The 15,994-nt window shown below is 38.0% G+C and overlaps 1 protein-coding gene across 2 annotated transcripts in view; it reads right to left on the bottom strand.

Annotated features, from left to right (window-relative positions):
- The window catches only part of BRAF (B-Raf proto-oncogene, serine/threonine kinase), an 83,450-nt gene that overhangs the window by 22,926 nt on the left and 44,530 nt on the right, over window positions 1–15,994 (bottom strand). The window contains exons 7-12 of one of the 2 annotated variants that reach the window (XM_063154114.1): window positions 15,783–15,902; window positions 7,548–7,707; window positions 5,992–6,028; window positions 4,478–4,597; window positions 1,644–1,780; window positions 850–967 (exon numbers count right to left, since the gene is read on the bottom strand). In XM_063154114.1, coding sequence (XP_063010184.1) covers window positions 850–967; window positions 1,644–1,780; window positions 4,478–4,597; window positions 5,992–6,028; window positions 7,548–7,707; window positions 15,783–15,902 — 692 coding nt within the window. The remainder of the gene's footprint in view (window positions 1–849; window positions 968–1,643; window positions 1,781–4,477; window positions 4,598–5,991; window positions 6,029–7,547; window positions 7,708–15,782; window positions 15,903–15,994) is intronic. The other variant, XM_063154115.1, reaches the window with a different exon arrangement.

Genomic DNA, 15,994 nt, shown 5'->3' with positions numbered 1-15,994 from the left:
CGGTCTCCCCATTATGTCCACATCTCTCTTGCTCTGAGGAGCCCAGAACTGGGCCCAGCATTCCAGGTGCGGCATCACCAGTGCTGAGGAGGAGGATTGGTTCCCTTAATCTGCTGGCAATGCCTAGTACAGCCCATCTGTGGGGGTCCCAGTTGCTGGTTTCTCTGGGTCTGGGTTGAAGGCACTTGAGATGGTATTTCATGCTTGGACTCAAGTGTTTATTATTTCTTATCAGTAAAACAGTCTCACAACCATGAGTTTAGCAGCTTTTCATGAGAAGGCACAAAATGGCCAAAAACCTCTTGTTACGAGGTCTTTCAGGAACTATCCAATTAAGAGCTGACACCTAGATTATTTTCCCTTTTAACCCACAGAGCTGCAATGTGGACTTTTCTGCCCAATTACAAAATGCCACCCAAACCCATGAAGAAGAAAAAGAAACCCAGGATGACACCCTGTGCCCTCCATCTTGCTTCCATCCACAACATACTAAAAAGCCCAAAACCTAAATTTCTCCCCAAGTGATACACCTACACTACTCTCTATAATCTATTTCACACTTTTGTGGATTCTAGTCTACCTTGAAGTGTTGGAAACCTTCTCCATGAATGAGGGTCAGTCAGGGCTCCCCTGGGGGTCAGGGCACCCCAGAGCAGACAGAGAAATATTCCCTGTGCCCTGGGTTTCCACACCCATCTTTCCCTCTTTGTGGCATGGGCACACTGCTGGCTCAGCCTGGTGCCCACCAGAACCCAGGTGTGTTTCTGGGAAGCTGCTGTCCAGCTGGGTGTGCCCTGGCAGGCACTGTGACCTCCTCAACAACAGCTGTTTGCCACCATGGCCACATACCATGCCACTTTCCTTTGTAGACTGTTCCAAACGATCCAGATCCTATCCTTTGGCCAACTGTGATCTGTCCATCTGGTATCTCCCAATCATCACTTGAATCCCGTCGACCAAGTGTTTTCTTTATATATGTGCAAAAACAATAAAAAGGAAGCAAGTGCATTAATGTCTCTGAAAACAGCTCCTTTGTTAAAAAATTCTCACCATCAATAATGTCCTAAAAAACTGTTCTTTTTTAGATGTTGTCTTTTGACTTCTAAACTTAGCCCTACACAAAACCTCAGGACACAGGTATGCCAAATTATTACCTGACATGAAACATTTCCAACAGCTTTCTGGCAGTGTTAAAACCAGAAAATATAAAGAAATGCTTAACAAAAAGAAAGCATTTGATTTTAAATTCTTAATCGTAATAATAAACTGTGACTTTTTAAAAAAGTGGATGTTTTTATGTTTTCATGTATTGTTACTAAAAATTTGTTACATTTGTTACTTTCAAAGTTAATGAATCGTGGTGAGAAAAGTTAAGCTGTTACATGAAGGGAAAAAAGCGTAACAATATGAATCACACCAGTAAAAGTGAGTTTAGTCAATTATTTAAATTATTTATATAGCAGTCCCACAATTATTTATGGATTTAAAGTGGGTTATCCCACTCTATTATTTATCGGTTTCAAGTCCTTGATCACTGCCATATTCATCTTCAAAATAATTTATAGAACTTGGATGAAAGAAAAGTGAGAGGAATATGGTTGTGTAATAATTCTACAGAAGAAAAGAGCTGCTCTTTCCCTTACCATTCGATTTCTGTCTTCTGAGGATGAGGATGATTTCCTTTCCCGTTGGGGCCCTGGTGATTTCTGTAACGCTTTCACATTGGTTAGTGACCCGGGCAAAGAAGCAGGAGGTGTTGCAGACAAGCCTGCAGCTGAGCCTGAATTTCAGAAATAGGATAGTTTTATCTGTAAGAATCCACCTTACAAGAATGCATTGATATTAGGTGCAAGAATTGTGTTTGAGATGCAGTATCTCTAAACATCAATGTGAATGTTAAGAGAGAACAAACATACAGGAATATTGTCCTAATATTACATTAGTGCTCATGTCTCAGATTTCAGGAAAAGACAAAACTATACCAAATATCCCTGTATAGATTTATTTATATTTGATATAACATCCCTGTGTAAATTTATATATATTTGATATAATCTCCATTCTCTTCATGAATTAACAAAAAGACGTCTTTTTTAGTAAGAAAAAAAAAATACTTGAAGATGTATTTTTAAAATTCCAAAATTCCATCAGTTTCTTTGATAACAGTAGCATTTTAGTTAGCAGCATCTACTCTGGTATTTCTTGTATCTAAGCTTTTATGAACCCAACAAATAGCTGAACTATTGTACTTTGGAATCAAAATAGACTAAATGCAAATAATCAAAATTTTTTCTGGTTGAGTCTCCAAGTGCCACCTGAAAATAATTTGGCTGTTTTAAAGCTATCTGTTAGCAGAGAACTATTATTTTAAAAAAATTAGACTTTAGAAAGGACTAAAAAAGCACAAGTACTTTAGTTAGCTATTTGAAGCATACTCTAGGAAACACAAAAAGAACAGTATGTCTGTGGCCTGTAGGTTATCTAAACAAATCTATGCAGGAAAATGTTACTGAGAGAGCTGTTTCAGAGCCCCAGTGGCCCTTTTCAAATAGAGCACTTCACCTAGACACTGCTTTTTAAAATACATCACAATTATTCCTAACAAGGTTATGCTGACCCTTCCAATGCAAAGGACGTAAAATAGGGTCAACTGTTAATTAAATTCATGCTGCTTTGCTAAACAATGTATGCCACTGAACAAGACCTCTAACATTCCACTGCCTTCTCTCACATCAGTGCTCTGGGAAGTGGTGGAAGACAATACTCCTCATATTCTCTTAGAAGCTCCCCCCTAAGCAAAAAGTGTCTCCTAATGGCAACCAGGACTTTGTGACTTTTTAAACTGCTGCTTAAGCTCAGTCACTCAGTGCATGCTAATTTATCAGACTATATGTATCCATCATTGGACTCACTAAGCTAAAATCAATGCACTTGTAAGGGGATGCACAAAATTATATACCAACAGATACAAAATGGGACACAGCATCTGTAAACTGTCCCATGTACTAAAGCAACAATAATGATGTATATTGTGCATCCTAGATACATTTATAAGCAGCTGGAAGCCAGTGACTTGAAGGATGGACTTGTGTGTTCATGTTATGGCCACTAATCTGCCATTATTTATTAAATGATTCATCTGAAATCAAATACACATGGAATCAAATGTATGATGTTCCCAGAACATGAGCAATTTTTCAAAAGTTGACTGGGCTACAGACTTCCTCTGCAATAGCAAAAATCTGGGATGCATTTTCTTTGAAGTAGCTAAAATCTCCTCTTTAAATTTTAATCCTGCAATATGGGAACACTAGCACAATGTTCATCCTTCACCAAAATGCTTCCAGCACATGGCAGAACACTGTAGTTAATCTGTTCATAATAATACCAGATGGGCTGTTTTCAAGTTATTAGAGTAGAATAGTTCAGATAATGCTGGATTTAAGTCAATAGCTTGGACTCTGAAGCAGTACATAACATGTTTCATTCTGCAGCCAGTCTGCTTGTTGGGAACACCTGGCTTCTTACAAAGACTTCTGGAAGATCTTCACAAGTTCAAAAGGTGAACTGCTTTTGATATATTCTGAAACAAGAGTCTTTGAAACAGCCAAGATGGTAGCATTTGAAAACCACACTACATGCACTGAACTAACCATTCCTACACATATTATGTGGAGACACAAGTATGAACATTTCATGCTATTACTCAATAGTTGGTTTCTCCAGCATATGAAATCCCATAGAGTTTTTTGGGATTTTGTGCAATACAACAGATCCATTGACAGCTCAAGGCCTGAATTACCCCTCGGCCAATGATACAAAAATCTAATCTAATCTTATTTTACATAGTATGGGACAGAAATACTGTTTCAGTCAAATTAACTAACTAAATAAAAACTACTAAAACCACCTAGAGCCCCGATGTGGTGTCACTAGCACACTGTTAAAATGAAGTATTTGTTGAAAGCTGACATGACACATTACTTGAAAAGCTTGAGACCTAACAAGATATCAATGGAAATGTTTGTAATTCACATTTGGTTACCTACATCACTTTTCAAAACAGAGAATATTAAATATAGAAGACTGTTATAGCACTCAACTGACTTAAACTGAACAGTCAAGGAAATTCTAAGTTAAGGAGATCATTTTATATTTAAAATCACTGCAATGCAATCCAATGCCCTTTGTTTAGAAAGATTACATTAAGGTCCACAGAAAAACCTCAACTATGAAATTCCTTGCTTTTGAAGATTTAAGTCAGACTTCATTTATAATAATTTTCAAGCGTGTAAAGGTGAAAGTGAGTATGTGTGAAAAGCACATTCAAAGCATTCCAGCCAGGCCAAGCAAAAAACAGAGGTGTTTTGATAAACTCACACACTTACATACACACGGTGTGAGGGTGAGGCACAAACAGCATCTGTGGTTTTACTTATTTTGTTTGGGTGAAAACAAGAAAGAAGAGCCCAACTACCTCTGAACACTGGGCCAGGCTCAAAATCAAACACTATTTCACTGGGGACAGAATGAAGGAGGGGACTGGGAGTCCGGGATTGGTATTTCCGAAGACAGCGCATCAGCTGGTTCAAAGGGGCTGTTAGAGAGAAAGAGACGGGCAGGCAGAGACAGAAAGACAGACACATAGAAGAAATGAAAGAAGTCATGGGAAATAACTAGGATGCTTTGACTCCTAATCATAGATTTCTTCTGTACTTTGAAGGAAAAAAAGTCAATTCCCAAGCACACTGTTACAGGACTGGAAATAGCCAATTGTTTTCAGATGCCAAGCAGACGGTTTATGATCAAAAGTTAAAACCAACATGATCGCACAACATTTAAATGTTGGACAAAATGGGCAAAACTCTGGAGAGCCACACCTATCAACACATACAAAAAATAGCTTAAACTGGCAATTTGCAATTAGTAGCTTGCAGGGTTAAAGGAAATTTCTTTCTTTAAAGTGCCTATTGCTGGCATTATTAAAGACAGCTCCATCAAACACAACACATCCTACCAAATACCAGATTTGCATGGGAGAAACAAAGTGAGTGAAAGCCCAGAGTACAAAACCTTCGAGATCAGGAAAGGGTGCACTATGGTAATTCAGACCCATACTAAATGGCTGAAGCAAGTTATAATCAGTAGGAAGCAATTGTGTTACTGATTTGGAGTTGGAAAACTGGTCATATGCCTGCCCTACTCAGTATTTCTGTATTTTCAATATTTCTGCTTTATTCTTATATTCATAGGAATAAATACAGCACGTTAGAAGCTCCCTTTGGGACCTTGACAACCACTGGGAGAAGTGACTTAAGAGGCCCGTGCACAACAGACAAAGAAAAATAAACCCCCTGGCACTAGTTGTGACTTAACTTTGAATTAGGGCAGTGAGTTCCTGAAGGAAACATAAAAAGACCTGGCTTTAGTGTAAGATCCTAATAATCTGCTTCCAAGAGTAGCACAGGCATGCAGTAGAGCAAAGCAGCAACTTCAGCAGGGGTAGAGGGGGAGAAGAACTGGAGTATTTCAAGCTGCTTTAGGATGCAGCAGTTCCTATGGAAGGCTCATCTACCACGATGGTTTTCATTGAAAACCCCTGTTGTTTCCATGTGTGAAAAGGTAACAACAGGCATAAAAATCTTTGGGAAGTTGTAGTGTATCTGTGTGCAGCCATGTGAGTGAATAAGTTTGTGTGTGTGGGTGGGTGAGAGAAAGAGTAAAAAAGTAATTTTAAAACTAAAAAAACTAGATACTACTTCAAAACTTTTTCTCCTTCTGTCTCCCCCACTCCCAGAATGACCAGCAAATGACTCAAATCTTTGTGAAACAAATACTAAGTTCATGGACAAGCAAATGTAAATTCACTTTTTTGTTCTAGTTGTATTTTGCATTGTGGCTGTGTTTTGTAGAAGGAAGTAGGGTAATTGGAAAGGACAAAACAGTTGTGTAATTAAAAGTAACACAGCAGTTAGTTTAAAGGCTACTTACCTCCCTCTCCTCGTAAACTCTGGTCTCTAATCAAGTCCTATAAAAAAATGTAAAAGCTGTGTTTAATTTAGGTGTTAACATTTACATTCTGGAATCAATTTAAACTGATAAGTTTGTGAATTCATAGTCATATGCTGCCCATGAAATACAAGTGGTTTTCTATCCTGACTTACTAATAGCAATGACTCAAAGAACTACTACACTTCTCAAAATTAAGTTGCTTTAAAACAGCATCTCTCTGCAGTAAAGAGAAATGTACAACACCCAAAAGGGATGCTGACAAGAAAATATTGATTTAAAAACACAGCTGGTCAGTAGCAGAAATGGTTAGAATTATCATATCAGAACCTGGGACATCAATTTGCTGTACTGAGTCAAATGAATTCAGTCAAATGAATCCTGCTTTGTTTTTTCTTGTAACAACACATCTGATTTGCATAGCTAGGCACACTGTTCTTCTCAGAAATGACTAACTGCAGAAGGCTTTCTTCACTTGCAATCCTCTGTGAGCTGAAACTATCTTTTGCAACATGTCCAGACTAAAAGCAAACTACAATAAGGACTCTATAAACAGGAGAAAATTACAGCAGTTTCCTTCTGTATGTCCATTTTTATAATAGAGCACTTCTTTATTACACTATTATATTTATTCCCTTCTTGTTCCATAATTATATTTGTTCCCTTATGCACCTGTGCTTTGTCAAAAGCACTGGCTATGCCTCAGCTGCACCACTGCCATATACCACATGCAAATACCTACACAGCCACTCTTAAAATTAACATTTCACCTTTCCCTCAGCTCACATGCAAAACTGATTTTGTGCCTCAGTGTCCAGGCAGATTTCAAGTCTGCTCACCCAACAAATGACTGTTTTCTAGAGAGCAGATTTAAGGATAAAATACCAACTGTGTATGTTAGCAAAGTTAGCAAAAGGCAACATCTTGAAAGGTCCTAGGTGTCCTTATGCTAATATCAACTATTATTATTAGTTACATTTCACCATCCAGAGATTGCAAAATTGAGGAAAAAATCTTAATGTAGCAGTTTCTGAACACTCCAAAGGAATGCTCAGAACAACATAAACTGGGCTCTTAAACTCTTAAGGAACTATCAGAATATGTGAACTCAGCTTAATTATTTAGTTTCCTTCAATGACAAAATTATTACATGGAATAAAAATACTAAAAAGTCTCTAATCTTGCATAACAATGTGTTTAACACAGAATGGTTTGCAAGAGTGGTTACTGGCAACAGTGTAAGTCTTGGGACTAATGGCAGAAAAAAGAGGCAGTTGTTTAGGGCAGAATATTTCTTTGAAAATGAAAAGGACAGAACTGTCAAAAGGCAGTTCTGCTTTCAGAGAATGAATTGTGTTCTTACAGCTCTCAACAGCAAAAAATAATCTATTAAAAAAATCAAAAAGAAATGATCTTTGAGTATTCTGGTACATCACTGAGGATTATCTTAGAACCATAGTGTACAAATGCAACACACTGATATTCACCAGGAACACATCCCATCTCCTATTCCTGATCCAAGGGTGAGCAGTACTCACATCAATATTGACTGGCTCGATGGTGTTGATGTGGACGTTGGGAGCTGAGGAGGATCGGTCGCGTTGCCCAAATTGATTCCGATGGTCTTCATCTGCTGGTCGGAGGGGCTGTGGGATTGGAATGGATTTTGAAGGAGAAGGACTAGGGAGAATTGGTGGTCTGAGAAACAAAGTCAAGGAAAAAGAGGATTTAGGTCTACAAATGGCTTCAAACACTGCATAGTGGGTGTGGTAAGTCCTTTTCAACTATAATTATGCATAACAAAAAATCTGATCTAAAGCCCTGAATAAAAACAATTCATAATGAACAGTCTCTACTCCCCTATGATCAACTGCAACAACTCTGTTGCATCAACTACCTGATCACATGGCTGTGAAGTGTTCTGAGTTAAAACAAAGAAAACTATACCATACAATGCCAAACTAGCAATAATAAATCTTGATCTGAAAAACTCATGCTGCCCAACATGCATTGCAGATAGCAAGATAGTCTGCAGTTTCCTCATGTCAGAGCCAATGCAATACACTCATTTTAATGGTAACCAATTGGGAATTAAAAATGCTTAACATCTCATATTAATGTTACAGTCAGAAAATGTCATAAAACAAAATCTATGGATGGGATTATTTTTCAACAAAGAAAGAGTGAAAATTACAGCTGGTCATTCAACCTAATTGATTAATAATTATGTATTATTGATACTAAAAACAACATGGCCAATATATCATTGATTCTAAAAATAAACATATTACCCTTTAACCTCAACCTTTAAGAAACAACTTTGAATAGCACAATATTTCAAATGTTATTTACAGTGCTACAATGCAATAGGTTTGACTGAAAAGGCAAGTCTTCAGAACACACAAATAAGCTTCCTGAAGAAATGCAAACGCTGCCAGTCATAAATGTAGATATAGCCTATAATTATGGTATAATGAATTGAATATTCAAAAGACAAAACAACGAAATACTTGGGTTTTTTGTTTGTTAAAAGGCAGAAAGTCACTTCTTCGGTTATCCATTAGTTTTGTTAAAGTGCAATAAACTGGCAATTATCTCTTACCCTAGTCAAGGTCTGTCACTGTTAAGTCTAATGATTCAATCTAATGGATGTGAGGCAAAAGGCTAATGAAAACATTTGCCACCTTTGTCAAAGAAAACTTTATGGTAAAACATACATGGTATCTGACAACAAGCTTTTTAAGAGTTGGTTTCCTCTTCTAAGTTCTAAAAGAGGAGTGGAGTCCTCCAGCCATTCAATGACTCATGGATTAATTATAAAGCCCACAAAGACAATGTCCACAGGGAGAAGTTTCAGAAACAAAACTGACAGCAGCATATAGCAGCACCTGTTAGCCACCTCCTGTTAGCAATGCTCCTTGGCCGCTCCAAAAACCTTTGGGGAAACTAACATTTTCAACAGGACATCTTGGCATTTTTTCAGAAGCAGGTCTGTTTTATAGCCTACTATCCCACCTTTCACTGAAAAGTTTATCCAGTTTGGCATTGATCCCAGAAATCAGTGCTATCTGTATCCTAAGTACCTGTCATCTTTTCCTTCCTGGCCAACAATCTCACAATTGAAAATGGCAAAACAAAGTACTTGCAAATTAATTCAGGTAACAGTCTAGTAAGTCTTCCAATGAAATACCTGAATGTGTTTGGGAAGTGGGGGAGGAGAGAAGAGGCAAGGGGTTTAACCCCTGCTTAACTTCAAGGAAAAAAAGCAGTTACCTGCTGTCACATGACAGAATATAGATATTGGGAAGATACTGGGAAGCAATAAACTACCAATAGTCAAATCTCTGAGACAGGGCCTTGAAAAACCCAGCATTTCAGTAGTTGTTTATAATTTCAGAACTATTTTTTTTAAAAACAGTTGTTGTACATGCACATAAGCTGAATTTTTCATTCGTTGGTACGCAAGTACCATTGCAGATGAGGAAGTTTTGAACTCCTGAATGTGTTTGTAAGTAAATCATGTGACTAGAACACACATCAGGAGACGGGACACTGCACAGACCCTAATGCAGGACTTGACTGACATTTAAAGGCACTCCAATTTCATCTTAAGGCAAGCATGTCAAATGCTGTATAAAAAAAGTATCAGCAGAAAACTCTAAAAAGTGTCTAAACCAGGCCAGTACTGTCATTGCTGGGATAGCTAACTCCTGCTTAAACTTCCTGAGAGTTCTCAGGTAATAAGGAAATTAAGGGAAATATATCACAACATCCATCAGAACATTGCACCAGGACTGACTGTGACAAACCATTTTAGCTCTGCCACAAGACAAAACCAGAAGCAATCAGATATTCTGTGATCATGAGTAAGCCAAGGGAGTGAAAACCAGATTGAGGCAATATTGTTTCAATTACATCCTCCTTTGAGTCATAAATGGTCATCTGCTACTTCTGTATTTCTGGTCACAGGTCATCAAGTCCATCATGTTGGCTAACACAGACAGCATGCTACGTCATACCGTGTTTGAAAACAACTTGAACAGCTTTTTCTACTCATTACATTCTTACTGGGGGAAGTCCAGGTCTTTAGAAAATAGGCTAATAAAGAATAATTTTTTTTGTTTTTGTTTTTCTGGGTTTTTTTCAGTCTCTAAGCTACTTCTTGGAGAATCTCTGGGCTTTAGACAACAAAGAATCCAGAGATGGGAACCTCATAAGCAGTTAGCCACATGCTCCATCATTATTTTATTAATGGCTGTCCTTGAGACACTTTGAAAAATGTAGGTTATTTCTGCTAAATGGTATTTTTTTCTTGAAAAAGATAACTGGTGAAATAAAAGAGACAAAGAGTTTGCTAGCTAAGACAGCCTACTGAGATCACAAGCTCAGAAAAGTATTACCACCAGCTTCTGCCTGTGTGTGGCAAAAGCTGGATATTGGTTTGCATCAGGATCTTGTTCTATCAAAATCACGTCACCACAAAGAACACAATGATCCTCTGAGCTACCAAAGGCTGTTCCTACAGTATTCCTACACTGAAATTACTCCAGAGGAGTAGAAGTGACACAGGGGCTAAAAGGGCCAGATACCATTTGGAAAAGGGTGACATGGTCATTACAGGCCAGTTCCAAAACTAGTTCTTAGGCTATGGAACCATAGTGCTGACAAAACACACTGGAAAAAAAAAGGCCCAAAAGCCCCCAAAAACATCAAACATACAAAAAAAAATTTAAACAAAAAACCACCCCCAGAAAACAACAAGCTGAGGCTTAAAGGAACATGCAGTTTGAATATCAGGATCTGAGTTTCTGTTGCTCCTGTGGCCTTTGTTTACAGCCAACTTGTAAAAGGAGGCTTTCTACAAGTAAGCAGATAAATCACTTTCTCCCAGCTTCCATGATGTGGGCATTGTTTTAACAAATCATTCTCAGCTTCTGAGGCAACAAGCTGATGTTGTCAAATCTCAATCTAATATGTTATAACCTTTCCAGGCAGTGGAAAAGCATGACAGGACATGCTTTTACCTTGGACCATATGTTTGGGATTCGCACATTGCTCCCTCCCTTTTTATCAGGCAAAATGGAATGATGCTTTATCAGGCAACAAGAATAACTGATACCCTTTACCAAGCATAGCAAGTGACCAGACTTACTATTCCACAAAACTGGGTTCACAAGAAAGATTAAGATAACTCAGAAAAGTCTGCACATGTTATGCTATATATAAACAATTTTATGAAATCATACACAGTATGTCTATTGGATTTTAGAACTTGCAATGATATAAATAAGTTCACTTTATAAATGCAAGATAAAAATTTAATATAGATTTTCCTTAATGTCCTTTACTCACCAGTGTGATGTTTCATAAGTGTTTAAGAGCTGGTCTACACAGGAAAGATTTTTCTTATGACAGGTGTATTTGGGCTTTGAGTTTTTGTTGACTGTATTTTTAGTTTGCTGTACTTGAGCAAATGCTTGAACTGAAAATTCATATTCACCTAGCTTCAATTATAAGGTGCACACCCATTCCTTTTTAAAATGACAGTACCTCTCTTGGACTGAGATTTTTTTTTCTCCTCCTCACACCCTGAACAAGTCCATCTCAGTTTAGCCACTGGGCTCAGTGCTGCACACACAATTTACCTGTAAGGCTGCACACTCACATCCAAACCAAACCTACTGCAAGCTAGAATGTGTATCAAGGCTTTTTTTTTTATTGTTTTTGTTTACTCCAGTGTTAACACCAAACTGGATTTGGTTGCTGTTACTGCTCTTAATGAAGAACACAGTCCACTTCCAGTTCCAAGCAGTTTCTTAGGAATGCTAAGGATCTGGGACACAGTGGTATTTCAGCTTTAGCAGCAAGCAGGTAAATTTAAATTGTGGAGGCCAAACAGGTTCTGATTTAATTATTGTGGTAATCCATAGACGTTGCCACAAAACCTAACTTTTTTCTTTCTTTCCCCATCCCTGCAGCCTGGAAATAAATATTCAATCCCAAATCAAATGCCAATCTGGAGAAAAGGACAGCAGTACCATTTTGTAACTACAAGCTAAATATCTTTCTTGCAGCATCCTCTCAAGTCAGTCTAGAAGCATCATGAGACAGATCCCTAAGTCATTACCCCACACAAATTAGTGCAGCTTTTTATACCATGACAACTTGCTTTCATCCATAGTGGCTTGCAGGTGAAAAACAACTGATCAAACCTGATCAAACCTAAAATACCCCACAGCTTCATATACCAGGGGTTATCAAGTGAATCACATTGTCACTGTTAGTCCTCCAAACCAGGTCCAGTTCACTAACAGGGTTTTGCAAATAAAGTTTTGAAGAGCAAGAGGTTTCCCTCACCTGTTGTATGGACTGAGAGTTTTCTGATAGCAAACCTTTTCTGCAAAGCAAGAATGTATATCAACTCAACCTGTATATTGTAGGAACACTGGGAACATTTTCATGGAGAAACCTGGAAAAGGCCTACTGCCAGAACTTTTAGGGGAAAAGTTCACTGTTTTATGAATTAAAACATAAAGCTTTTGCTCACTTACACACCACAGGATCTGAATGGCATTGTAGCATAAAATGTAATATTTTAAGACTGTATCTTCACTTCCTTGGCTTTTCAGAAGCTTTTCTAGACATTCAAGTATCTTCAGCTGAAGCAGAATGATCAGTGAACAGTTGGAAGGCAGAAAGGAAAGCAGAGGTGTTTAATCACAAGCTGGAGCCTGCTCAAAGGCAAGGACTGGCAAGCTTCCAAGAACAGTGCACCAGACATTCCCCTTTTCTTCCTCCAACTTAGAAGACGAAGCATATTGGGAAATGCTGTTTTTCAAAGAGCCAAGATGTTGCCAACTTGCTTATTTCTCTTTTTCATGTATCTGAGACTGAGGGAACTGGGTTCACAGAAATTCTGTGCTTGTATCCTACGAGCCAAGATGGAGAAGAAACTTCATGACAGTGCAATGAACAAAACAAATACAATGTCTGATATACAGTTTCCTTACTTCAATTTTATTACAAATGGCTCTTAGTAGGGAAACCTACACTTTTCTTTCCATTTAACTGCAGATTGAAACTAAAATGGTTGTTCTGGCACAACAGGATAGTGCAAATGGAAAAAAATAAAATGGGACACAAAACCTAATGCTGAGGTTCAACACAATTTCATAAGGGGTTCAGAAATGTGAAATGGGACCATATGTGCTCCCACACCTTGGGGTGGAAAATCTGGAGGGACTGCCTATGGCTCACAGTCGGAAGAATGAAAGGCTACAGGCCTGGATTGCTTTAGGATGTTGCACACAAGAAGAGTGAAACAGTTCTCCAACACGTTTAGCAGCTTTTGCATCATGTCCAAGGGTCTTCCTTTATGTCCATTTCTCTTCCAAACTTTTCCATTTGCTCCCATTGCACGCTTTCACTCTTGAACTTGTCTTGCAACACAAACTTCCTTCTTGGGCACTTGGCCTGCTGCTGGGATCTCTTCACAAGGCTAGAGATGAAGAACGATGTTTGCCTTCTCTTTCCTCAGGTTTACCAGGCAATTAATAACATCCCTTTCTCTGTGAGCTGTTCCATGCAAGATGCTAGAACAGAGAAATCAAAAGAACAATTATTAATCTAGGAAGTGTTAATAAAGCGCTACTTCCTCATATTTTTCATCCCATTGTTCAGCTCTCAAATTTCAATCCCATATTCTCCTCCTAGACAAGATAAGCTCAAATGACAGCCTTTTTTAAAAATTCCAGTTGAGCTGCTGTGCCATATTGTGACAATCCTCTTTAATAAAACCACAGGTGAGTGTACATGTTTTTACAGAGAAGGCCAGCTTTTAAAATTCATCTAGATCAATATTTCCCCAATTACGTTCTTAAAAAGCAGAAAAGTATGATTAAAGAAAGGCATGAAAGCTAACTGGAAAAAGGTATGGACAGTGCTATATGCTTATCCAGTAACATCTGAGCTACTTCTGGAAAGGAAATACTACATACACAGAAGCTAGGGGAACACTGTATGGCTAACATGCATATTACGTATGAATACCAGCTGATAATCACAAACCATTTCCAAAATGAACAGAATTTTGCTGGCATGGTGTATGTCTTTGTTTTCTTTATCAATAAAGTGGACAACAAAGCAAAAAAGCAGAAAGGAGAAATCTAGAAACCTTTTACATCTTCTGAATTACACACATTTATAGATGCAACACTTGAGAAAAGCTCCTAAACAGCAACTAGCAAGTGTATTTAAATGTTAACATTTTTATGTATGTGAAGTTAAAGATCTCAAGGCATTAACCAGCTTTGGTCTAAATTTTTTCCTTCTGTTTTCACTTGTCAAAACTAAGACTGCCTGAAGTAGTGCATGTATCAAGATAATCCATATTGCTGTAAGAATGGACCAATGTGATGCAAAGGTAATTGAGAAGTAGGACAATTTAGAATATTAAGAGTAGGGCTATATAGTGTCTTTGACATCCACTAGTGTTTGACACAATTGGTATGAACAAATTTCTTCATGAATTAATAGTTCTAGCCCAGTTACAATTTTGGCTGTAGCACAACAAATACTTGACAAGCAGCCTTGCTCACAATCTGCTGTACTAATATCCACAGGATCTCAAGGCAACACTCACTACCTTAAAGAAGTACTTTTGAATTCACTCAAATCTGCACAAAACAGAACAAGTAGGAACATAATCTCTGTACTTACCAAGTGAGATTCCTTCTGCAGGACAGTCAATCTGGTTTCCTGGGAGGCATTTGGTCTTCTATAAAACAGTCTTGGCTGTCCAGAAAATTTATCTTCTGGTTAAAGAGTCCAGAGGTGCCTGCGTAGCTTCCAGTGTGTTTCTGCTTTAGTTTAGGCACAATTTTCACTAATCCAAGAGATCCTCTCTGCCACATTCAGCTCAACTCCACACAGCACACACGTCCTGGGAATGGTTTCTGAAGGCTTCTGTATTTGGTGTTCTTAATAAATATGCACCAGATTTCTTGAGTGTGATATACATCCCTGAGTTACTCTTGCCTGGACATTTGCTCAACTACCTAATGGTGGATGGTGTCAATGATCTCTTTGCTACTGGGAACATTATTTAAATATGATCTCTTATCTCTTCATGGAGAAAGGGTCCAGAATCTTTGTTGGAAATGGTTTTTAGAGATCTACTTTTACAAAACCTGGAGCTGCAGCAACAGATGCTATTGGTGTACCCCAACATGAAGAGGAAGAAGACACCTGGTCTGGAGGATACTAAAGCAGTGTATGTGGAAAAGCAACTAAAACAGTATTATGAACTGGAACTGGCACCTGTTCCCATCAGCCTTACAGTAATGTGGTTTATTCTCAAACTGACCTATGTCACTTCAAAGCATATCAATTATAATTTAATAACCAAATTTAATAACCATCTTCTTTTTAGATAACTAAAAGAACTTGTGAGGATATAATTTTGGTTTATATTAATTTTAAGTATAGAATCTTTCCAGTTTAGACCAGGTCTAAGCTATTATGCAGAAGAAATCAGTTTAACAGGTAATATCCCAATTCTACAGACAGTTACACATACATTTAACCTAGGCTCATTACTAATTTATAGAATTTGTGTGAATGAAAACATTCACTTCTTTTAAGTTAAGCACAGTTGGATATATTTGCATGAGAAGCCAGATTACAACAATGCAGAACTGCAAAGCAGTACTTTGAGTGTTTCTTAGCACAGTACTGAAAAGTTATGTTATTAAACAGCAGGAATAAGTTCATACCCAACAGAATCTGAGGGGGGCACTGAGGGGTATGATCCAGATGCTGGGGTGGTCTCTCCTAAGGAGGCCTCCTCCGGTGGTATGGGGTGATGTTCAAAGAACTTGGAGACAAACAGCAAACTGTGAGGCAAGAACAAAACAAAAACAACCTAACTTGTGCAAAACCCAGAAGTTTCACAACATAATACTCAACAACTACAAAAAGGATCCCA

This window comes from Melospiza melodia, chromosome 4 (assembly GCF_035770615.1).
Source record: "Melospiza melodia melodia isolate bMelMel2 chromosome 4, bMelMel2.pri, whole genome shotgun sequence".
Classification (NCBI taxonomy): domain Eukaryota; kingdom Metazoa; phylum Chordata; class Aves; order Passeriformes; family Passerellidae; genus Melospiza; species Melospiza melodia.
This window is presented reverse-complemented; position numbering and strand designations above follow the sequence as displayed.